This window comes from Gamsiella multidivaricata (genome assembly GCF_025024155.1).
Source record: "Gamsiella multidivaricata strain RSA 2152 chromosome Unknown BC939scaffold_16, whole genome shotgun sequence".
NCBI lineage: Eukaryota > Fungi > Mortierellomycota > Mortierellomycetes > Mortierellales > Mortierellaceae > Gamsiella > Gamsiella multidivaricata.
This window is the reverse complement of record NW_026251724.1, coordinates 83,678-106,048: the sequence shown is the minus strand read 5'-3', so window position 1 is coordinate 106,048 and position 22,371 is coordinate 83,678. Positions and strand designations below refer to the sequence as shown.

General features: G+C 48.4%; 9 protein-coding genes across 9 annotated transcripts; 5 read left to right on the top strand and 4 right to left on the bottom strand.

Moving 5' to 3' along the window:
- The first annotated feature begins 1,042 nt into the window (after nucleotides 1-1,042).
- On the top strand, nucleotides 1,043-2,872 carry BC939DRAFT_444189 (WD40-repeat-containing domain protein). The gene is made up of 4 exons (XM_051554632.1): nucleotides 1,043-1,185; nucleotides 1,292-1,595; nucleotides 1,697-2,346; nucleotides 2,441-2,872. The coding sequence occupies exons 1-4, from the start codon at nucleotides 1,137-1,139 to the stop codon at nucleotides 2,782-2,784; spliced, it is 1,347 nt and encodes a 448-aa protein (XP_051414578.1). The 5' UTR covers nucleotides 1,043-1,136; the 3' UTR covers nucleotides 2,785-2,872.
- A 2,101-nt stretch (nucleotides 2,873-4,973) lies between these two features.
- BC939DRAFT_500952 (uncharacterized protein) lies at nucleotides 4,974-6,270 on the bottom strand (the record flags this gene model as incomplete). The annotated part of the gene is made up of 4 exons (XM_051560105.1): nucleotides 4,974-5,078; nucleotides 5,192-5,235; nucleotides 5,334-5,598; nucleotides 5,680-6,270. 4 exons carry the CDS (start codon nucleotides 6,268-6,270, stop codon nucleotides 4,974-4,976), a joined length of 1,005 nt encoding a protein of 334 aa, XP_051414577.1.
- Nucleotides 6,271-6,422: 152 nt separating this feature from the next.
- On the bottom strand, nucleotides 6,423-8,443 carry BC939DRAFT_444185 (uncharacterized protein). Its single transcript, XM_051554631.1, has 3 exons — nucleotides 7,821-8,443; nucleotides 7,444-7,680; nucleotides 6,423-7,336 (listed from the first exon to the last, which is right to left on the bottom strand). Exons 1-3 carry the CDS (start codon nucleotides 8,410-8,412, stop codon nucleotides 6,669-6,671), a joined length of 1,497 nt encoding a protein of 498 aa, XP_051414576.1. The 5' UTR covers nucleotides 8,413-8,443; the 3' UTR covers nucleotides 6,423-6,668.
- A 142-nt stretch (nucleotides 8,444-8,585) lies between these two features.
- On the top strand, nucleotides 8,586-10,298 carry BC939DRAFT_394680 (uncharacterized protein; the record flags this gene model as incomplete). The annotated part of the gene is made up of 6 exons (XM_051552173.1): nucleotides 8,586-8,719; nucleotides 8,841-8,991; nucleotides 9,073-9,327; nucleotides 9,424-9,561; nucleotides 9,667-10,051; nucleotides 10,144-10,298. 6 exons carry the CDS (start codon nucleotides 8,586-8,588, stop codon nucleotides 10,296-10,298), a joined length of 1,218 nt encoding a protein of 405 aa, XP_051414575.1.
- Nucleotides 10,299-10,461: 163 nt separating this feature from the next.
- BC939DRAFT_500949 (uncharacterized protein) lies at nucleotides 10,462-15,226 on the bottom strand (the record flags this gene model as incomplete). The annotated part of the gene is made up of 5 exons (XM_051560104.1): nucleotides 10,462-10,560; nucleotides 10,646-11,539; nucleotides 11,623-13,052; nucleotides 13,142-15,116; nucleotides 15,209-15,226. 5 exons carry the CDS (start codon nucleotides 15,224-15,226, stop codon nucleotides 10,462-10,464), a joined length of 4,416 nt encoding a protein of 1,471 aa, XP_051414574.1.
- A 151-nt stretch (nucleotides 15,227-15,377) lies between these two features.
- BC939DRAFT_444179 (uncharacterized protein) lies at nucleotides 15,378-15,758 on the bottom strand. The gene has a single exon (XM_051554630.1). The coding sequence runs from the start codon at nucleotides 15,720-15,722 to the stop codon at nucleotides 15,405-15,407; it is 318 nt and encodes a 105-aa protein (XP_051414573.1). The 5' UTR covers nucleotides 15,723-15,758; the 3' UTR covers nucleotides 15,378-15,404.
- A 20-nt stretch (nucleotides 15,759-15,778) lies between these two features.
- Nucleotides 15,779-17,322, top strand: BC939DRAFT_394601 (uncharacterized protein; the record flags this gene model as incomplete). Its single annotated transcript, XM_051552169.1, has 2 exons — nucleotides 15,779-16,707; nucleotides 16,812-17,322. The coding sequence occupies 2 exons, from the start codon at nucleotides 15,779-15,781 to the stop codon at nucleotides 17,320-17,322; spliced, it is 1,440 nt and encodes a 479-aa protein (XP_051414572.1).
- Nucleotides 17,323-17,495: 173 nt separating this feature from the next.
- BC939DRAFT_421454 (cyclin-like protein) lies at nucleotides 17,496-19,526 on the top strand. The gene is made up of 8 exons (XM_051553092.1): nucleotides 17,496-17,818; nucleotides 17,980-18,061; nucleotides 18,207-18,335; nucleotides 18,413-18,551; nucleotides 18,656-18,701; nucleotides 18,806-18,957; nucleotides 19,038-19,099; nucleotides 19,200-19,526. Exons 1-8 carry the CDS (start codon nucleotides 17,661-17,663, stop codon nucleotides 19,341-19,343), a joined length of 912 nt encoding a protein of 303 aa, XP_051414571.1. The 5' UTR covers nucleotides 17,496-17,660; the 3' UTR covers nucleotides 19,344-19,526.
- Nucleotides 19,527-20,469: 943 nt separating this feature from the next.
- BC939DRAFT_394528 (Pkinase-domain-containing protein) lies at nucleotides 20,470-22,237 on the top strand (the record flags this gene model as incomplete). The annotated part of the gene is made up of 6 exons (XM_051552162.1): nucleotides 20,470-20,573; nucleotides 20,825-21,041; nucleotides 21,262-21,373; nucleotides 21,588-21,748; nucleotides 21,823-22,008; nucleotides 22,094-22,237. 6 exons carry the CDS (start codon nucleotides 20,470-20,472, stop codon nucleotides 22,235-22,237), a joined length of 924 nt encoding a protein of 307 aa, XP_051414570.1.
- Between the last annotated feature and the right edge of the window lie 134 nt (nucleotides 22,238-22,371).

Sequence of the window (22,371 nt, the reverse complement as noted above, 5' to 3'; positions counted from 1 at the left end):
CAACTGCATGACCACGCGGCTGGCTAAAAGCAGCATGCTGCTGATGCATTGGGCCAACAGCCCTTTGTCACATTCGCCCTTTGTCACATTCGCCAGTTGTACCCTCCAGTCCGCAACGCAGTAAAGGATACGTGTCGCTGTCGATATTTTGCTAATAGTGACAGCACATTGTCGTCACCCCGTTCTGGACGCTGTTTCGAGTTGGCGTATGTGTCTTGCGTGAATGGTACTAGAGTCCATCTCTTCTGATGGGCGATTCAGGTGAATATCAGACATTCTTCTTCCTCCCCTACGTAATGTGGCCGGGGGGATGGATTGATGGATATAAAACGATATGACATGTGGGTTACTGCGGCAAGGAAAGGCCACTTACCGGCACAGCCAGCTTCTTGACAGGTGTCTTTTTAATCTTCATTTGAATCCGCTTTAGTAGGTGCTGGGTTGATGGCGAGGGAATCAAAGGAGAGTGAAGAAGAGTAGGAAAAGGAAGGCTTGCGTGCTGTGTGTCTGGATGTCAAAAAAGGAGACGCGTCTGTGTCCTGTATTTCCAGAGGCGAAGGAGGGAATGAAAGAACCCTATGATGGTAAATGAGGGCACGAAAGAAGTTGGGCACAGAGAGTGTAGGAGCGTAGAAGGTAAACTGGAATGGAGAGAATGACCAGAAGAAATATAGGTTTGGATTCGACTTTTGCCAATGCTCGTACGAAAGAGATACTTTGGCCAGTGAGAAAGAAAGACGAAAGGTTGTTGAGCCAGAGAAGAGCAAGGAAGAAAGAGTAAGGTGCTTGAAAAGGATCTGAGACTGCCACTTTTGCATTGGTGGCAACAATCTCCTTCTCAACCTATTGCGCGCAGACACTGAAGGACAGCAGCGTAATGGCCACGACATCATGCGCTGCATGATAAAAACATCACGCATGCCGGGGCTGGGAACCCAGCTGAGTTCTCTCTTTCGTTGTGAGCCTTTCGGTTCACACCAGTTTACCCTCTCGCGAAAACAAGCAGCCCTGGGACCAGGGTTGCAGTACACTTCTCACCCATCGTACCCAGAACAGTCACCTTCCAAATAAACAACTTTTTTTTCTTTTTTTTTTGACACCACTCATTCCTTCTCTAATACCACCCACACAGGACAATGTCATCTCGACGCTTCTACACTGGAGACGAGCAGGGTCTTATCAAAGGTATCCTACCTTTTTGCATTTTGAGACTGTCGACCTCTTCAAGATCCTTGCACCCATCAATACAACTCAACTGAACAATCCGCTGGCTTTCTTTTGTTACCTACAGTCGTCACCATCACAGAGGCCCCGGTCGTCAAAGTGAAGCGTCTGCGCAGGAATCAGCCTACTCCCGAGCCTCCTGCCAAGCCTGTGCCAACTGTAGAGGCCTGGGGTACGCCTGATCGTGAGAGGGCCATCCAATTGCTTTGCTGGGACCATGAAAAGAAGTATCTGGTGGCTGCTCGCAAGAACGGACTGGTGCAATTGATCGACCCCAAAAGTAGCGGCGCTGTCATCGCAGAATTCAAACAGCAGCTCGTCAAGGAGGGCAAAGCCGACACCATCTTTGTCGGGCTGTTTGCTAATTCTGAGTACGATGGATTGTGTTTTCGTTTGAGATACCAAGATGAAGCGTTTATATCTTTTTCTTTCGTAATAACTGACGTTTTTCTATATATCACAACTACTCTAGGTCGCTCATCACTTGCACAAATACCGGAATTCTCACCATTCAATCCATTCAGAATCCATCTCAGACGAAACATTTGAACGTCGGCAAGGGCATTTGTAGGATGAGAGTACACCCTAAGGAACATCACATCATCGCAACAGGAGGCAATGAGCAAGAGCTCACCATTTGGGATCTGAACGAGTTCAGCAAAGAGTTCAGCAAAGACTTGCAGGGGCCCGTCATAAATGGAAAGAAGGCTGGCAAGGACGGAAAGGTGCCAGCGTCAACAGCTTCAGCGGGAACGGCAATAGAAAAACAGAGTGAATCGCGCTACAAATCCAAGGAGATTCTCGCCGGGGGCCAGATCTTCAGGTCCAAGAATGTCAAGAATGATCATCTGGATCTACGAGTCCCCGTCTGGAATACTGATCTGCAGTTTTTGAGCCACAGCGACATTTCGCGCATTGCCGTCGGTACACGGCACCATCAGATTCGCGTGTATGATACGAAGAGCGGGGCCAGGAGGCCTGTTGTCGACAAAGAGGTGGGGGAGATGCCTGTCGTTGCCCTGTCGAATGGTCAAGATGCGAGCGAGATTGTCTTTTCGGATACAGTGACAAACGTTTACTCCATTGATACCCTCACCGGCAGTATTCTCGGACAATACAAGGGTAAGCGGCACATGAGGTCACAGTGTCCATTCCGGAGTGTTCGCTTGTGCTTCAACAACTTCTAAACTAAAATTATTTGTTCGCTCTACTGCAGGGTTTACAGGAGTTGCCACTGCATTGGCTACATTCAGACCCTTTGAGGGCGGGTCGACTCCACATCTGGTCAGTGTTGCAATGGACCGCTGTCTGCGCGTGCACGAGATGAACAAGTCTCGAAAATTGTTGCATAAGGTCTATCTAAAGCAGCGTATGACTGCTGTTGTGGTAGGCGAATACACTCCCGCGGAACACGCAGAGGATGATGAGGAAGGAGCCAACCCCGCCAAAAGTAAGAAGGCTGGCAAGGAGGAGGATGATAAGGGTGATGACGATGAGCTCTGGGAGAGCATGGGCAAACTTCAAGACAAGAAGTCGAAGAAGAGGAAAGCGGCGAAATAGTAGAACGGATGCCGACAATACTTTGCATATGCCATTAAATATCACCCCGCATTCTCACTTCCGCATTGCAACAAAGAATGAATGAAACGCCATATTCATTGTTACAATTGGTATGATGTTATCTTTCAAACTGTGATGAAAAACTATTAGCTACTATATAAATGTGTCGACAGATACAAAGCATGGTTGATGGGAGCATATGTCTGTTCTTTCTACATAAAAAATGCGATCAAAATGACAGAAACTAGCCTCAAACCAACTCCAGTCTGGCTCTTGAGCGCCGTCGCCGAGGAGGCATATTGCTCATAGTCGGATTTGGATACATGCCTGTTGCGGTCTAGGCCTCCTCTTGAGCCACTGTATAGGTCCCTCCCGTGTGTTAATCTTACTTGGGCATTGGCGTTAGCTATGGTTATAAGCAAAACTATTGCCGTATAGCCGTGTCCGTGGTTGCCACCTTGTTTATCGTCGTTACCATCGTTACCGTTATCGTTATCATCGTTATCATTGCAGGTTTGCTTTGGCATAGTCATGGATTCATGTAGTATTTCAACAGGAGTACGGTCGTGTCGCTCAAGAGAACTGGTCTGGACTTGTGCCGCGGCCATGGCGATCGAGGACATGTCGCGTTTGGCGAGGACCTGATTGGAAGGGAGGATTGATGACCGCGCCGCTGATAGGCAAGGGAAGAGCGAGGATGTATTTTTCTAAATCCTTTTTGGTTAGTGGGATGGATGTTGATATATGCTGGCATGAAGTTGCAAAAAAACGATAGATCGATGGATAATGAGACGAATATGGGGGCCCATGTCGAAGTGCACTTTTATATAGGCAGTGAGAACCGATGGTGCACGCGAAAAATTATCTAGTTTCTCTTCCTTTCTTTCTCTCTCTCTCTCTCTCTCTACCGCCCGCCCTATGCTACCAGATCTCATTTCTCATCGAGCGGACCCATAGAAGATCTAAATCCGCCCTAGTGTTCGCCCCAATTTTCTTCTCGAGCCATTTTCAATTACCCTGCGGCTCTGCATCTCAATCCTTACAGCACAATGTTGCGATGTGAAAGAACAATGTACTTGTGTTGCTGTCTTAAAAACATTTTAGGATGCTCATGCAGGACGGACTATGAATCAGGAGGCAACCTCTTTGTTCAAACACGCGTCTGCAAATCTGATATCAGCGCACAGGCCAGCTGCCCAATGCGTCGTTTTATCTCTTACCTTTCTTTCCTTTATCCTTTTAAGGGTAGCGCTAGCTATGTTCTAGCCAGCGATGTGGTTTTGATTGCGCTGGAGGCCGTCTTGGGGTCTTGGCGTTCAGCATGTGTGCTGTGTCATACACTAATAGCCGAAGACCACTACAAGTCAGGCCAGAACTGATGACCGAACGGCTCTGAGTCTGGGCTTTCTGGCAGCATCTGCAACAAGGTATTGACGTTCAGAATTCATCAACGCAGCATACCAGCACCCCCTCGCCGGTAGCCTATACACGTAGCAGTAGGTCCAGTGAAAGAGAGTTGCTTGAAATATGCTATTAAGCTGTCCGGGGACGCGATCGCTCAGCCTGCTTTTCATGAACAAAAGGCTGTCTAAAGATCGACGTGCTATTGACTAGCGTCATTTTAGATCATCCAAGTCCGACTTGAACTCCTTGAATCCCCCATCGTACTCGTCTTCCGTATCTGTCTCAAACTCTAGTGGAGAACCTGGACGCTCATTGAGGCGGATACGATCCTCAGTGCTGTATTCCATCTCATTTAAATTGCCTGTCTCTCTAGCTTGTACACTGAACTGGCTTCCGAAGTCTCGTCATCCTAATGATCGGGGATCACGATGACAACCATGTTTAAAGAGAAATTACTCAACGCTGACCAAACACAAAACCGGTTGTAGGTCAAGGAATAGTAATCAAAGATAAAAAAAAAAAAAGAACAGGCAGTGAGAGTAGGGTAAAACGTATTTTCATGCAATACTTATGCAAACAACGGTCGAAACTGGCTTAAGGAGAGTAGTATCGACTTACAAAAGAAGGACTGGAAAGTCGAAAAGGCTGGATCCAAAGTGATACAGATCGATCACAAAGACATGAAGAGCCAATGTATTTCTGACTTTCAGAAGAGTATATGGTAGGCAAGCTTTCCCTTTTTTTCACATACAACGCTCTAGCTATGTCTACTTTATTTGATATTTCTATCGACGACCCATCATGCGGATCAAAGGACGAAGTTTGAAAAAGTAATACCCGGCACCAAAGAGCCCTCCGCCCAAGTGACCTGCGGAATCAAATCGCCCCGTCTAGTTCCACAACGAAAAAAAAGAAAAAAAAAAAAAGAAAAAAAAAGAGCGCGATCAGATACTGTCATATATATCTATTAGGTCTCATAGAAACAACGACATATTCAACTTACATTGACGGCCAGCACATTGTACAATTCGTATGCACCAAAGAGACCTATATCGCAGGAAGACCAGCAAGGACCGGTAAATGTCAAGGTGCTACCTCAGACCATAATACATTGATATTACTTCTCACTGTTATCCCTCCCTTACCAATCAGTGCAGCTGCAGGCATGTTGATGACAAAGAATAGCGAGTACTGTGACATGGGGTGTACGCACGCAAACGCTGTAGTAATACCCATGATCGCTCCTGAAGCACCCAATGAAAAGTGCATTGCGCTGCTTTGCGGCTTGTTTTGCATTTTCCGCAAGTAAGGCCCTATGTGTGAGTAATATCCGATGCTGGCAAGGGATGATGCCACCGCAGAACCCAGGTACACAGCCAGGAACCGTCTCGTACCCAACATCCTCCAAACCTATATTATCGAACACGCATCAGATAGAGCCTTCTTGGAAAGACAGTTGATTATGCAGACTAGGAAACATTGAGAACTTACAGGATCTCCGAACGACAAGAGCACCATGGTATTCAGAATGATGTGGTACCATTCCTTATGACTGAAAGCACTTGTCACCAGCGTCCACACCCTTCCTTCCTTCAGATTCTGGACCGAGTCTGTAAAATTTCTGAACATGAAGTAATATAACCTCCCATCCCGGAACCGCTGTGCCTTCGCCTCTGCATATTGCCATATTGCAAAAACGGCGACATTGATTGCAACAATGGTATAAACGACTTTGTTGGACGAGTCGACAGAGAAGGAGCTGGCGAACCGTTGTAACGATTTGCTTCCATTGCTAGCCATACCCCTCCATTGCTGGGACTGGAATGGGTGCCGAAGATATGGGAGGGTGACTTTCTCCAAGGAATTGAACATTGCCCTGTTACTCTGGTTGTAAAAGAAGGCGCTGCTTCGGACGAGAAGGACGTTGGAGGACGGTGCAGACAGTGATCTCGAAGGCGAGAGTGCGTTGATCCATCGCGCCCTTGACTTTGTGCCATGCGGAAGATGTGTGTTCGGGAAGCAGAGGAGCGACCCGTGCCTGGCACTACAACCAGACGTTGCTTTGGTGAGCGTGCGAAGCATCGTGGCTCGATTGCGCGGAAGAGGGTGGATGCAAACGGACCCTGAGCTCGGATCCAACCTGCAATGAAGCTGGCAGGTCAAACAAACTCATTTTTACGACTAAAAAGGAAAACGATCAACTGCCAAATGTCAGAGCGATGCATGGCTGTTTCCTACATTGGGAAAAATCCTGGACTTCACGCATTGCTGAACAATGAACATTTTGAGATCCCATGAATGATCAAAAGGCATCGTATTATTATTTATGTGTAGAAAAAAGGCTGCCTATACTGGAGAGACAATATGGTGGAGAAAGAAAGGGCGAGTCCAGAACTGACTAAAGCCGTTCTGCGCCCTGGATCTCTGATTATCATTCTCTGTCCCTAAGAAGGCAGCGATGCCACATATCTCCTGCGCTTTCATCTGCGGCGTCTAGGGGGAGACATTGAACGGCTGATAGATCGATCACGGCGACCTGTTCGTCCTCCGCGATCCGAAAACGGACTCCTACTCCTGCTCCTGCTCCTCGGCGACCGACTCCTGGAAAGGCTCCTGCTGAGAGATCTCGATCGACTCAGACTGCGCGTCCATGAACGTCTCGCTCCTCCTTTAGCAACAACGCTGCGCCCGCGGCTTCTGCTCCTGCTCCGGCTTAAGCTTCCGCCTCTGCTATAATCTCTACGAGGCGGCGATCGGCTTCTACTAATACTATAGCTCCTTCCACGGCCACCACGACCACGCGGACTTCTGCTGCGGCTGCGGCTTCTTGATCTATATGGGCTGTACGAGCGTGACCTCTTCCTGCCTCGCACAGGAGATCTCGACATGGATCGGCTGTACGATCTGTGTCGACCCCTTACTGGCGGCAGAGGTGAGCGTCCACGAACAGGGCCACGCGCTCCAAGCGGGGCTGCATTCACCCCTCTGGCCCGACGCGGTGGCGAATAGTTACTTATGTTGTAGCGGCGACGAGCCGAAGGTGGTGGAGAAAAATCGTTCCTGCGGCGAGCTGGTGGTGGGGAGTGATAATCACGGCGTCCTGGTGGAGGCGCAAATGAATTGAGCCGGCGAGGAGGCGAGTAATGATCTATAATTGTAACGTGCAATCACGTTAGTATGCATGCCATACAAGCTGCCACCATCTCTTCTCCTTGGTACAGAAATAATGGAAGGGAACAGATCGTGAAGCCTTACCCTCAATTCGGCGGCGAGGAGGAGGAGGAGTGCGCATGCGTCCGGTACGTCGCGGAGACAGCGGGGCGCGTGAGCGGACAGGTCTTTCGGACGGTGGAGAGATTTTCGTGAGCTTGGTTGCGAACGCAACCTCAACAACTTCTCCATCCAGTTGGCCTCCATTCCATCCCTCCAATGCCAGCTTTGCTTCCTCTTGTGTTTCATATTCAACCTCTGCAAATCCCATGTTGAAGCGGACTAGCGGATAGTGAGCAAATGAGAAGAAGTATGATAAGCTCATTAGCGTTCAGCCCCCTCTGCAGTACAAATAGACTCAAGGGTGCAAAAAGATATAAAAATTCGTATGAAAGCGCAATCAAAGGCGTATCGTCTCTTACATCGTGGGTTAATGGGAAAATTGATCGATTTGATCTTTCCATAGGTGCCAAAAATCTCCCTGATATGACCCTCTGCCACATTCTTGGTCAGGTTACCCACTTTGATAGTAGACGCCAAAGAAACACCGTTGCTAGGGGACTGTGACCGAGATCGAGATCGAGGGTCGCGACGCTGAAGCTTGCGAGGGCGCGATCCGGAGCGGGAACGCGACAGTGAGCGCGATCTAGAATGCCTCAATAATCTGCCTCTGGAAAGACTGAGGGATCGCGCGTCGTCTGTAGGCTTGGGCGATGGTGATCGAGAATACGAACGACTGCGCGAGAGCGATCTACTGCGGCTCAGAGAGCGAGGGCGAGGTCGGGAATGAGATCGGGATCGGGGCCGAGAGTGAGAGCGAGAACCAGAACGAGAACGGGAGCGAGATCGCGAGTGAGAACGCGAACGAGAGCGTGAACCTGATCTGCCCATGGACACATCTTTATCGTTCTTCCCCTTGATAGCAATGTCTTCGCCGATGTTGCCGTCTGCATTGTCGTCCGCGCTGGCGCTTGCTGAAGTATCCGGTGCCGCACTGGGGCTTCGTGATGCCATTTTGGAACTGTTGGTTGAATCGAGATTAACAAGATGTGGGCCGCGGTAGTCGCCTTGCGTTTTGTCTCAGAAAACGACGTCAGAAGCGGACTGCTTTTTTCTCTTCCATTATCGCACGCTTATGAAAGGGCACCTTGAACCCTTTCTCCTTCACTTACTTTTGAACAATCGTCATGAAGCTGGTCAAGCAGTACATCGAAAAAGACAAGTCAGGATATGTAACGCTCATTCCTGAGGAGTTCGAGGACATGTGGCATGTTTATAATCTCATTCAGAAGCACGATCAGCTCCGAGCTGTCACTATTCGGTATGTACACGAGTCGCCATGTTCACATAACTCGTATTCGTTTCTGCACCCGCACCCTATATTATCGATCTCCAGCTAAGCAATATGTCACAATTGCTTTTTCTTGTCCGTGGATTTGTAGTCGCATCCAGTCTGAGAGTTCAACTGGATCTGTCGATAGTCAGAGGATACGACTCACCCTCACCATCTCCATTGACAATGTTGACTTTGATACACAAGTGGGAATGCTGCGGATAAACGGCCGTGTTATTGTCGAGAACCCTCATGTCAAGGTATGCCAAGAGAACGGATAGAAGCGATGTGCTGAATATGCCCTTGAATTTAATATATATTATGTTACTGGCGTCTCCTAGCTCGGAACCTTCCATACTATCGATCTGGAAATGAACCGCAGCTTTACGCTTATCAAACCAGAATGGGACATCATTGCATTGGAAAGGGTTCAGGAGGCATGCGACATTACAAAAAAGGCAGACGTTGCTGCAGTAGTCTGTCAGGAAGGCCTTGCTAACGTGTGTCTGATGACCTCAAGCATGACTATTATCCGCCAACACATCGATTGCCCGGTACCAAGAAAGCGTAAAGGATCAGTTACGAATTATGAGAAGGTAGTTGCGGATGTGGTCCTTGATCTACGTAGTAAAAATCTATGAGAAAGACTTTCGATGCTTACAATTTTCTTGTACATTTTTATTTGGTGCTAGGGATTGAAACGCTTTTTCGAACAAATTTACCAGGCAATTCTAAGGCATATCGACTTCGACATTGTCAAATGTGTTATCTTGGGGAGTCCGGGATTTGTGAGGGAGCAGTTGTACGAGTTCATTTTCGCAGAAGCAGTGGTAATGTATTGTGTTTTGATTGACCTGTAGTTGCTGTTTATCTTCCGACAATATGTCTGTCTATCCAAACTGATAACTCTGATTTTTCTTGGACTGTACTTATAGCGAACGGATAACAAGACCATCATGCAGAACCGCAGCAAATTCATCATGGTTCACACTTCAACGGGGCACAAGCAGGCGCTGCAGGAAGTCATGAACGATCCTACCATCAGGACTAAGCTAGCAGATACCAAGGCGGCCCAAGAAGTTCAGGCTTTGGACCAGTTTTACGAAATGATGAACATGGACCCAGACAGGGCATTCTATGGATTTAAGGATGTCTCTAAGGCAGCTGAGCGTGGAGCCATTGGAACACTTTTGGTCACAGACGAACTCTTCAGGGCAGCGGACATTATCAAGCGGCGACAGTATATTGCGCTGGTGGAGGAAGCACGAGCCTCGGGCGCTAAAGTTTATGTTTTTTCCAGCCTGCACGTCTCTGGAGAGAGTAAGCGAGGCAAATGGAGTTATCTTGATGAGATGGATTTGTTGAGCCCAGTAGAATCTAACAAGCATTGCTTCTTGCTTCTTGATATGTAGATTTGAACCAACTCACAGGAGTAGCGGCTATCCTCAACTTCCCGCTGCCGGACATTGACGACGAAGAAGAGGAACAGATCGTGGACGACAATCTAGAGGACGCACCAATGCACTCCAACTACGACAAAGAGATTTTAGATGCTGTTTTAGGCTAACTGCATGAACAATGAAATAAATAAGGCACGTCGTTAACAAATAGTTATCCGAATAGAGATTCTGGAATATCGGGCAAGCAAAACCACATTATGGAACGCTCCTTCATATTATTTTTATAAGATTTCGGTGGCCAATGGGAGAATGTAGTGTATGGCATCTATCTCACTGAAAGCTTTCCATGAAGGTCTCGATAGTCCTTCGCTCGGAGTCGCGGTATTCTCGGTGGAGGCTTATTACCGCATCTAGAGTATTTTTCATATCCTAAAGAGCAATCTCATGGTCAGTATCGATGCGGACCAAATTTAAAAAGCAATATTAAAAGATCATTAAGCGGCAATACACCTACCAAGAGCAGGGCACTCTTATCCCAGTCATGCCGATGCTCCCAGATATCTGCATAAAGAGAGGCACGTAACTGATCAAGCTCCTCGACGCTGCATCCTTCGGTATCCTTAATAAGATTCTCACGAAGATGAGCAACTTCGTTCTGATCTAGTATCATATCCTTAGACTCCTCTTCCGCTTCAGCCGTTGGCGCCGGATTCTTCAGTTCGGCTTGCTGGTCGGTTGTATCCATGACCAAGCCGACATCGGTCATCATATCTTGCACCGCCTGGTTCTCATTTGCAATGTCAACTGGAGGGACAGGCGTGTTTTCCCTCGGCGTTTTGACAATGGCCGCATCATCCTTTGTCTGTATCGCAATCTCGACTCCTAGCCCTGGGCTCCCTGCGGGCGCTGCGATGATCCCATTGCTAGCTTTGGGCGAGTCGACCTCCATGCTCGCGTTCCCGTCCAGGAGGGAGGAAGAGCCTTCATCGAGTATATCGCCCGTTGCTTCCATACTGGTGACACTTGAAGCCGCTTGTGACGAGTACAATGACAAAGAAGTTCCGCTATCATTGCCATCATCCTCCTCGCGTTGTTCAGCTGGTTGATGACCAATTGTCTCCTGATTCTGACTATCCTCCATCTTGACAGAGACATCTGCGCTGTCCTCGCGAGCAGAGTCCAGCCCCAATCTATTCAGAGTAGCCCGATTACGGAGAAGCATCTCTGGATCATCAAGAACAGCTGGTGCTTCCAGACCCATTTGACGTCGGCTTATCCTCTCGCCTTGTGATCTTTGCTGTGCTCTGATCTCTTGTCGGACACGGGCGGCAGTCTTCTCGGTCTCGATAATCAACTCCGGATCCAGTCGACCGACCATCGCATAGGCGACATCCTGAAAAGCACGCGCCTAAGATTGGAGATCAGCAAATCCCTGATTAGTTTCCGGTTGATGCAAGAATGCCACAAATAAGCATGTCCAAATCCACTCACTCTGTAGATCACCCTACTTGGGTCCTGTGTGTCATAATATAGCGTAGTATTCTCAACAATGAGGTCAATGTCCGCCAAAAAATCCTTGGCCTCCAGATACATCCTGTAGTTAATCTTCTCGCTGATAGTGGCCAAATCCATAGGTTTCTTCACGATCTGGTAATAATCCACGGACTCCTCGGGCTCGACCGGTCTAAAAAACGGCTTGAATTTGCGCTCCTTGTATAATTCGTCTACGATTGTGCGAAGAGAGATGCGTAACTCGCGGAGCACATACTGGTCATGCTCCATCAACAACTTTTTCTCTTCGGCAGTCGGCACGCGTGGCTGAGGTGGCGGTGCCTTCTTCAGTGTCTCTGGTTGCGCTAGCGTTGCTGGATGTATTTTGAAGTCCGTGGGTGGGCGCGATAAGTCATGAATGAGCGCCTCAAAGAACATCTCGCGACGTGTGGTGATAGGACTTGATAACTCTACGCGGCCTTTGGCGCTCGATAGGAACCAGCGCTTGACGGTTATAGGTAAATTGGACAACGGCGTCTCGCTTGTGGCCAAGAACAGGATCCCGTCTTCGGGGCTGAGGTCCTCTAGGAGGTTAGAGAAGGTTGCCTTCACAGCATCCGATACGACAGACCACCACGTGTCAATATGTGGAATGTATATAACGCTCGGTGCATGTCGCTTCACCTCAACAAAGTATTGAACGCATGCCGCCTCGGGCGTCCTGCTCGACTCTGATAGTAGGGCCGCTAAGTCAAATAGCTGGACTGTACATCCTTCGAGGTAATGGAGAAGAGCTGGCCCGATGTATCGTTGTCCCATCCCGCGCTGGCCCATGATAATCATCCGTGGCCTGAACGTCCTCAGCTTCTCAAAGCTTCGATATCCCATTGCTTGAAATGAAGAATCTTCGTCCTCGTTGTAATTCCCCTTGGAGGAGAGCCCGCTTGTTCCTGAAAACAACATATCGACAGTTTTACAAATCGTGTCGAGCTGATGCTGGAGCAGTGGCTTTATGTTTTCTGGTAAGGGTGAAGCCGAGGCACCGCTGACACGATATGAGGCGGGGGTCAAGGCTTTAGCTGATTTGAGCATATCGATCTCCTCCACAATAATCGTTGAAGCATCGATCTGCAATTTCTCGTTGCTCTCGTAGATCTGCGGGTAGCGTCGCCGAATTGCCCTCAACGCAGCCTCCGTACACAATGCCTTGATATCTGCTCCGCAATATCGCGTTGTCATCCTTGCCAACTGATCCTTGAACCCTTCGTCCAGAGCAGGGACCCATCCGCAAGTATTGATGTCGATTATGGCTCTGCGAGCAGCTTCGTTGGGTAGAGGAAAGTAGAACTCTCTATCAAAACGCCCTGGGCGACGCAGGGCGGGATCAATGGCGTCTATACGATTGGTGGCACCGATGACAATGACTTGGCCTAAAGGGTTCAGCGTATGCAATGATTAACACGCCATTTTCGGCAGACGACAGAGCGCTCCATCGAAGTACATACGCTGCTCTCATTACCTCGTCCATCAAGACCATCCATAAGGGCAAGCATAGTTGATACGATGGATGCATGGATCTGCTCCTGCTTACTGGACCGCACCGGGCAGAGGCCATCGATCTCGTCAAAAAAAATGATGCTGGGCTGCCAGGCCTTGGCTTCCTCAAACAACAGGCGGAGCTGTCTTTCAGCTTCTCCAACCCATTTGCTCAAACAGTCTGCGCCCTTCCTCATAAAGAACGCGACCTTTTGCGTCTCTGTCGAGCAGCTTGAAGCTAAAGCACGGGCCAGCAGCGTCTTCCCCGTGCCTGGAGGCCCGTGAAAAAGCACACCTCGGGGAGGCATCATTTGGAAATGCGAATACACCTCTGGATAGAGCAATGGCAAGATGACCATCTCCTTCAGCGATTTGATATGATGATCCAGTCCACCAACCTTGCCAAAGTCAATGCTGTTACCTACAGCTAACGGATCTGTGTCTGCCAACTGTCCCGATCGTGCAGCAATAACATCTCTCCTGGATTCGGCGAGTTCGTGCATATTCATTGGCAGAATACGTGAAGATGAGCCACGGGATTCTGAGGCCCCCGCCCGTCTCTTGAAGTTCGGTACCTCATGTTCATCACTCGATGATGCTCCAGCTCGTGCAAGCGCCTCTAGTAGACCGGAGCGGTTCTGTCGAGGTCGTGAAAAAGGGTTGTGTCCACCAAATGAGCTGATCCTGGATGACCTTGACCTGCTCGGAGATGGCATAGGTCGGTCGGCGATATAGGTCGGTCTGTTTTTGGGTCGTTCCCTTAAATCGTATTTACGGTCTGCTTCCTGTTGAGACTGGGTGTCGGCTGGCTTTGACCTTGACGATATCCTTTGTGAGGTATGTCTAGAGCTCCCTGCTGGTTGTGCCTGGATTCGAGCCCTCAAACGAGTCATACGAGTGAGGCCGTTGTCGTCCTGGAGATTCAAGCTCGACGCCTGCTCATCGTCAGCTGGTCCTCCCTCCAACTCATCCTCGCCGTCATCATGCTGTCTCTCCTGGTCGTTGAGATCCTGTTCTTCGTCCGAGTAGCTATTGCAATGGAAACGTGACGTGGCCCTACCATTCTGACGACCTGTTCGGTCCGGCGTCACGTCGCGGCTATTTGGAGAATCCGGCGCTAGCGAGCCACTCATGCCTCGAGTGATCCTCATATTCTCAGTAATAGGCCGCGCAGTGGGAAATGACCGTTTAAGAGGTAGCGAACGAGAGCCGGATTGGTAAGTTTTGTGGGGGTCGTCGTGCCGTCCGCCGTTCTGTCGCGAATTGCCGACTTGCCCCTTAGAACGCGATTGCTGTCGAGGTGCAGGTGGATTACTCACCGGAAAAGGTTTGGGTGCAGTGATGGAGCGGCGATCTCGCAGCGTCCTCGGTCCAAATAAGTCTGGCTTTTGCTCCGACTTGACGTCGTTGCTCTTATCAGATTCATCTTCTTCGTCGCTGATAGGATGATGCCGAGAAGACGGATGCGACTGGACATAGTTTGATCGAGCATGATCTCTCCCTCGTTTCGATGGCGCAACATCCTCTTCCTCCTCCTCCTCCTCCTCCTCCTCCTCCTCCTCATCCTCCACATAATTGACCCTTTTAATCTGTCGACGTAGCTCAAACGACTGTGATTCGGAATCGAGTCCTGGCAGGCTTTGCTGAGGATGGGGGGCCTTGGTCCTTGTGGTTACGGTAGTTGTTTGTACTGTTGATGATACTGCACCGCTGTGACCTTGATCACTGCTATCGATGGAGCTATTGTTCGTAGCGGATAGGGTCAAAGGGTCGTCTTCGCCCTGGATCCTGCGTCGCTTGGTCTCGTTCATGTCGTTGTCCGAGTAGCCGTGATTCAATTGTGTCGGTAGCGCTCCAGCCATATCATGGTCATTGTCAAAGCGCGAATCGTCGTCACTGGATATGCCCCGCTTGAGAATGAAAGAGTCGTTGTTGGTTGATGGGGTGGAAACGTCGATCTAAAATCCATATCAAAAACAGAAAGATTGAGCGTCTCGAACCTTCGCGTCGCATTGATGGGGCGGTATCCTCTAACAGATATCATACTTACCAGTGGATCATGGTCCATGGTAGAGCAAATAGACTCTTTGATTCTTGATGAGATTAATGTTTCTGAGAGACACTTGTGCCTTGGCCGATCTATCTTTGACAATAGTTGAGAGACCAGGTCAATGATGTGTTACCGTACTGCCCTTAGAGATAAGCGAAGGACGACATTGTCATATAAAAAACGCCTTTTATTTCATTTATCTTATTAGATTGGGCAAAGTCAATTGGCAACATACAGCGGTAAGAGTCTGTGAGATATCGCACACGACGTGCCCGTCTACGGGTGGGACAAATACAGAACTGGCACTTTGCTGAACTAATAATCGGTGGAAACAATCGGGGCGGAATGAAGTGATGGCAGAATGAGGTTCAAATATACTTTTTGGAAGGAATAGAGATTCGTACGCGGTGTCTGAAGTAAGACAAGGGTTCAGTGCCGAGGCGTACTTCAGGAGAAGCAAACCCAAGGACCTTTTGTGGGTTAGCAGTGGCTTGGCTTGCTTACAATACAGCATTTCGTGCCTAGCAGGAAGTAAACGCTCTGTTCAACTTGCCAACCATCATCAACATCATGAGTGCCAGGAAAATCAGGAATCGAGTCCAGGATACCATGCTTTTTGAGAGGCGGTCCGGAGACAGCTCGTGGGCGTGTTGCGACTTGATCTTTACTCTCCCGTCTGACATATATAGACATATCGCCTCTTATCACAAGGACTTACTCGAGCGCCGGACACAGGAAGAATTATCGACTATACAGCTCAAGGCAGATTCGCACAAGGACAACAGCGACTCAACTTTCATATCAAGGCGTGCGAAAAAGTATGGAAGCGATCCTATCAGCCTTAATTGCAGCTGTGATCCATCGCTGGGAAACGTCATTCTATTCTACGCATATCAACCCATCAACGACCCACTTGCCCTTGCCAGGCTGCACAAGACGTGGTCTGTCGATCTCGACCTCTGTGGGAAAGTCAAGATTGCAGGCGAAGGCATCAATGCCACCCTTTCAGGATGCTCATCATCTATTACCGCCTACATTGACCATCTCACAGATCTCACAGAATTCAAACCACTCGGTCTCTCTCGCTCAGCCAATCCCGAAACAAAGGAAGAAAGAGCTATTCTTGAGAAAAGAAGGTACGACTTCTTTAAGCCAACACCAGGCTGTCGGCACGTTTTTGGCGGGACGATTTCCATCAAAGTTGTCGAGGAAATCTGTCCTCTTGGAGCGCCGGAAGTCAGCGTTTACAATGATCCAGAATACAAGCGAGGCAAACTCTCACCCAGTGTATTTCACCAGAAGCTGAAGGAGCTGGAGGGCAAGGAAAATGTGGTCGTTCTGGATGTACGTAACTATTATGAGTCTTCCATTGGGCAGTTTCCTGGAGCCATAACGCCCCCAATTCGAAAGTTTTCATCATTTCGAGACTATGTCGACCGCAATAAGAATCAATTCACCGGTAAAACAATCCTGTCGTACTGCACAGGAGGGATCCGTTGGTAAGCGCTGTATGCGTCTAATCGATCATCGAGGCCGCATATTCGTATTTGCACGACAAGCATCTAGGCTAATTTATTCCTTCTTTTATGAATTTCTATGTCAGTGAGAAGGCCACTAGCTATTTACGTCAATCGTTGGAGTCTTCTGGTGATGCGCCGCCTGCCAAAGTATTGATGTTGGAGGGAGGCATTCACAATTATCTGGAATGGATCAAGCAGGAGGGCTCTACGAATGACTCGCTCTGGCTCGGGAAAAATTACGTCTTCGACGCTAGGCAGTCATTGGGCCTGGACGATGCATCGACAGCTGGAACCTCATCTAACGAAGGAGAGCGGTTGATCTCGTATTGCCAGGGATGCGATATATCCTGCGCACGATATGTTAAATGCGATGGATTTGGATGCCATCGTCTTATAATCGCATGCATACCCTGCTCGCCCGCTGGGGCCGAAGGTGAGAGCGGGATGTACTGCTGTCAAGAATGTCAGGACATGGGGGAAAAGGTGCGTGAATACGTGCTTTCAGGACAAGTCAGCGCTCGAGGTGGAACGCGTGTCAAGCGCGGAATATGCAGATGTGAAAGAGAACGGAGAACAGCTCTTGGTGTAGAATAAAGAATTTGGTCCGCAACCTGGGTGATGACCAAGTTTTTTTTTTTTAAGCGAGGACTATTAAACTTGTCCAATAATATATTTCAGTACCCAAATCTTATTATATTTACTTTGGGAGTGTCCCGTCAAGCAATCCGAGCTGAGAGCGAAGAAGCCTTCGTTTTTTTGCTGCCTGGCAACCAGCGACAAACACCCACACAGCCTTCTCTCTCTCGCCTCGAACACTGTCCCATTGCGGGCATATCTAGGGCTCCACCTCTGCATACGGCAACGGAACAAAGAACTTTGCATCCAGCACGACCACTATCCCAACAACAACGATTACAACACATATATGCAGGATGACCAGCAGCAGCGCACCCGAGAACCAATGGCTGTTTAAGAAGGAGGATCTGTACAGGACGCCGTCGTTGATGGCTGGAACGACTTATCAACTTGAGAAGGAGAGTCGTAGCAAGGGCATCACATTCATTTTCCAAGTGGGAATGCATCTGAAGCTGTGAGTGCTGGCTGATTTGCTACGTTGGCACGCTGCATCAGTGCTCTTGACGACAACCACTTCATGGCATTGTTTGCAAACGACCTGTGGACTGATCCAACGCACATGCACACGCTAAACGCATTTCAAACTGGTCATACACACGCGAAAAACAACTCTAGACCACAAATCACGATGGCAACCGCGGCGCTCTTTTTCCACCGTTTCTATATGCGACACTCTCTCAAAGACTACAAGTTCTATGCAAGTGCTACCTTCCCCTTTCCGCTTTGAAAGAGGCATTCATGGACGGTCGCCAAGATTAGACCATGACGACTAATAGGTATCGCCAACCGGGGATCTCTCCTTGCTTTTCTTTTCTCTTCTATCGCCGCTTTATTTTCAGCAGGACATTGGTGCAACCTGCATCTATCTCGCCAGCAAAACGGAAGAATCGACGCGCAAGTTCAAAGACGTGATCATTGCATGCGCACAAAAGGCTGCAAAAAGGGAGATACAGATTGACGATTCATCAAAGGCAAGGTGCACATACGAAACAATGATCTTTGTCTCTTCATTTGGTCCACCCCGCCTAACACTACTTCAACAATATAGGAATTCCGCGTCTGGAAGGATACAATCATTTATACAGAGGAGGTGCTGCTGGAGGCCCTCTGCTTCGAGCTCAGTGTGGAACATCCATACCATTTCATGCTAACTCTATTAACCAATCATTATACGAAGGATATTCACCGTACGTTCTGGACTGAACGCTCTAAGGACATAATAGCTGAAACTTGGAAGCAGCTTCTGTGCTGATAAATTACTTTCCTCAAATCTGCTTTATGTCGATATTAGGCTCAAGGAAGCTGAAGCAAGTGGCCTGGGCTTTCATAAATGACAGGTGGGCAAATTGAAAACGTGAGATATGGTATGAAAGCATTACTCTATGCAACTAGATTCATGTGTTTCGCTAACGCAGCATGATTACTCTATGTTTTGCAATAGTTTGAGGACAACATTGTGTCTGCTATATCCTCCCAAGATCATTGCCCTTGCAGCACTACATATTGCGGCCAAATATCTGGATGAGAACCTGAATGAAGCCCTCGGAGACATCTGGCGGGAACTGTTTGAACCAGATGTTCAGGACATCCAAGGTATGATCGTATCATTCCTAGAACACTTGTACTTTGAGGAGCAACCGCATTCTTATTTCTTCCTATTGGGACCCATATAGATGCTGCGAATGAGATTCTGGACCAGTACACACAGTTCCCGAACAGACGATCTTTGGACAAAGTATGGAACCACAATTGTACTGCATACTGGACAAGTCAGGGCACTATAACACACACTATCTGCATTCTTACAAATTACTTGTGATCTCTGGTAACTCTAGATGATGCCTGGGTCGAAACCAGGAAGCGAATATCAAGAGAATGGGACACCCTCTTACGGAGGCTACCTCAGCAGCCCTGCCAAACTTGCCACACCAGCCTATAACGAACCGGACAGATCCAATGGCGACCGAAGTGTAGCTTGATAGTCAAAAATAACACACTCGTTGCCTATTCGTACTTATTGTATCTCGATGGATCTCTGATGACAGAATATTGTTGTTCCTTACATGCATCTTTGGACCTACAAGGCAAAGAATGAACTGCTGCACAAGCATGCGCTTTGTACGTAGATCTCAAGGTGGATAGAATAAAAGACAAGGGATGACTTACAAGATATATTGATATGCGCCGTTCCAGTGGGCGCTTCTTGCATCTTGACAAATTGCCAGTTCAGCGCTTCAGGCCACTTAAACCCCTTTATCCTTTTGAGGGTTGCGCTAGCTATGTTCTAGCCAGCGATGTGGTTTTGATTGCGCTGGAGGCCGTCTTGGGGTCTTGGCGTTCAGCATGTGTGCTGTGTCATACACTAATAGCCGAAGACCACTACAAGTCAGGCCAGAACTGATGACCGAACGGCTCTGAGTCTGGGCTTTCTGGCAGCATCTGCAACAAGGTATTGACGTTCAGAATTCATCAACGCAGCATACCAGCGCCTCCTCGCCGGTAGCCTGTATGCATAGCAGTACCTGCAACAGTGGGACGATCCTTGGCCTTGTTCCTGCTCGTGTAGTTCGTGCTGCTCTGGCCAGTCTCCTCGCTAATGCCATTCGTCTCGCTCTTCGTGCTGGCGACCTTAAGCCTAAAATAAGATGAGAAAGGAAATAGCTAGCGCGATGAATAATAGATAAGTAGAGGCCAAGGTTCTTTGCATCTATGTTCCGAACCAGGGCCATGTCTACGGACATTGCCTCTATCTCCAGTTCTTTTTTTATTGACGCCAGATCCCCCCAGGCGCGCAGGCGTGCCACAGGCTGCATTGTCCAGATCCCCCAAATTGGGGAGATGCATTCTCCTACAGGACTATAGTCACATGATTTGGTTCGAGTTCTCCTCTCTGGTTTAGCTCGTTCATCACTCCACTCTCCCCTCTTCTCCATCCATCCTTCCAGCCTTGCTTCTGGACTCTACATTTTACCCTCTCGACTTTGAACCACAATTTTTTTTTTTTGTTTTGTTTTGTTGTTTTTTTTATTTAATTATATGAAATCCAGCTATTCCAGAGCCGCTACCATCCTTACATACACATTCAGCGCTCTCTTTGGCTAGGCAATGTCGAGCAGACGAATCGCGACGGGGGATACCATCTTTGCCAGCCAACTCTTCACAAGACAGGAGCTTGTAGGACGCGGCGCTTATGGGGCCGTCTACAAAGGGTAAGCCCTCAGCTACCAACTCGTCCATCGTCTCTTCTGCATTAATGTCTGCCGCATGCATCATTAAATTGCGTGGCAAGTTCCATGCGACAGCTGAAACCATTACCACAATCGCTACCACTATTTTGCATCTCTGCCTCAGTAATGCTTTCTTTGCAGATACTATGCTATCACTGCTAGAGCCCTCATTGACCACTATCTTTACGGGCCTGGGCTGTGTATGCTGTGTTATATTTATTCGTGGCATTTAGGATTGAGAATGCAACACAACAAGTGGTCGCTATCAAGGTTCTCAATCTCGACACTGAGGAAGAAGACGTTTCAGATATCCAGCGAGAGATCGCGACCTTATCGCAGCTCAAGAATTGCGACTCACAGAACATTACGCGATACCATGGCAGCTTTTTGAATGGGACAAAACTCTGGATCGTCATGGACTATGCCGCGGGAGGAAGCATACGATCTCTGGTAAGAGGAAATTCATTAGGGGCCTAAGAGCAGATGTCCGTTTGGCCGAGAATACGGTCGGGGATGATACAGTTACACAGTGAACAGTGACCATCCCATCAACAAACACCCCTTCAAAGCTCCTTGGTCCCTCTTTGGACATAGACTCGCGTCTGTGACAATGCGGTTATTCAGGGCGTCCAGGGCGTCTAATGATTTCACTATCTCCTGTTCCCTGTAGCTACAAGCCTTGACGAGGATAGACGAAAAATGCATAGCAGTCATTGCGAGGGAGGTTCTCCAAGCACTGGGATATCTTCATAAGCATGGCATTATCCACAGAGACATTAAAGGTATGCTATTTTCGCCTGCTCGCATATATCTTCGATTGCCAGGGCCTTACGCCGAGACTACAGAATAGTTCGAAGCACATTACTGACCACCGATCGACTTTGTCTTTTCTTTTCTTTTTCTTTTGTTTTGCACACCCGTTGGATTGCCTGCATGTTTGCCCTTGCTCGTCTTCATATTTCCAACTACATGGCATTATGCATATCGATCGAATAGCCGCCAACATTCTCTTAACGGACGAGGGGCGGGTACAACTATGCGACTTTGGCGTGGCGGGTCAAGTAACGATGAACTCATTGAAGCGCAACTCGTTTGTTGGCACACCGTACTGGATGGCACCAGAGGTGATCAGGGAAGGCCAGACTTATGACTATAAGGTAACTGGAATGGCCTAAGTGTATTTCAGATCTGCCTATTTTCGTCAGCGTGCTTATCTGTTTATCTTGTCCAGGCTGACATCTGGTCCTTAGGAATTACGATATATGAGATTGCCACGGGGAATCCACCGTTCGCAGATCAGGACCCTATGCGAGCCGTGTCATTAATTCCAAAGTCAAGACCTGCTCAGTTAGAGGGCGACTGGTCCCCAGCCATGAAGGAGTTTGTCGCTCTCTGCCTTCACGAAGAACCCAATGAGGTATGCACTCGGAGCATTTCCCATGGATAACTGTAATAGTGCCAGTAAGGCTTACACTGCATTTATACTCATCGACAAAATTTAGCGGCCCTCAGCAGAGGATTTATTGAAGACAAAGTGGATCAAGAGTAACAGCAAGAATTCAATCTCATTACTGAAAGATCTGGTCGCCAAGTTCAAGCAGCATAAACTGGATTCGGCACTCCATAAAGAAGAGACCAACAGGTAAGTCGTTTTAGGGGATGGGTCTAGGGCACCATGTTGATGAGTCCGCCTATTTTCTAACACATCTGTTATATCATATATTCCTAGTGATATTGACATTGACCATGAGCTAGAGAGCTTTGACATGGAGATGGATCC

What these genes read in the sequence shown, in the direction of transcription:
- BC939DRAFT_444189 (XM_051554632.1), top strand. Translation starts at nt 1,137, where the DNA reads ATGTCATCTCGACGCTTCTACACTGGAGACGAGCAGGGTCTTATCAAA. An exon ending in CGAGCAGGGTCTTATCAAAG is followed by an intron (nt 1,186 to 1,291) that starts GTATCCTACCTT and finishes TGTTACCTACAG; the next exon opens with TCGTCACCATCACAGAGGCC. An exon ending in GGGCTGTTTGCTAATTCTGA is followed by an intron (nt 1,596 to 1,696) that starts GTACGATGGATT and finishes CAACTACTCTAG; the next exon opens with GTCGCTCATCACTTGCACAA.
- BC939DRAFT_444185 (XM_051554631.1), bottom strand. Translation starts at nt 8,412, where the DNA reads ATGGCATCACGAAGCCCCAGTGCGGCACCGGATACTTCAGCAAGCGCC. An exon ending in TTTTCCCATTAACCCACGAT is followed by an intron (nt 7,681 to 7,820) that starts GTAAGAGACGAT and finishes ACTATCCGCTAG; the next exon opens with TCCGCTTCAACATGGGATTT. An exon ending in TCCTCGCCGCCGAATTGAGG is followed by an intron (nt 7,337 to 7,443) that starts GTAAGGCTTCAC and finishes TTACAATTATAG; the next exon opens with ATCATTACTCGCCTCCTCGC.
- BC939DRAFT_444179 (XM_051554630.1), bottom strand. Translation starts at nt 15,722, where the DNA reads ATGCTGTATTGTAAGCAAGCCAAGCCACTGCTAACCCACAAAAGGTCC.
- BC939DRAFT_421454 (XM_051553092.1), top strand. Translation starts at nt 17,661, where the DNA reads ATGACCAGCAGCAGCGCACCCGAGAACCAATGGCTGTTTAAGAAGGAG. An exon ending in TCAAAGACTACAAGTTCTAT is followed by an intron (nt 18,062 to 18,206) that starts GCAAGTGCTACC and finishes TATTTTCAGCAG; the next exon opens with GACATTGGTGCAACCTGCAT. An exon ending in TTATACGAAGGATATTCACC is followed by an intron (nt 18,552 to 18,655) that starts GTACGTTCTGGA and finishes TGTCGATATTAG; the next exon opens with GCTCAAGGAAGCTGAAGCAA.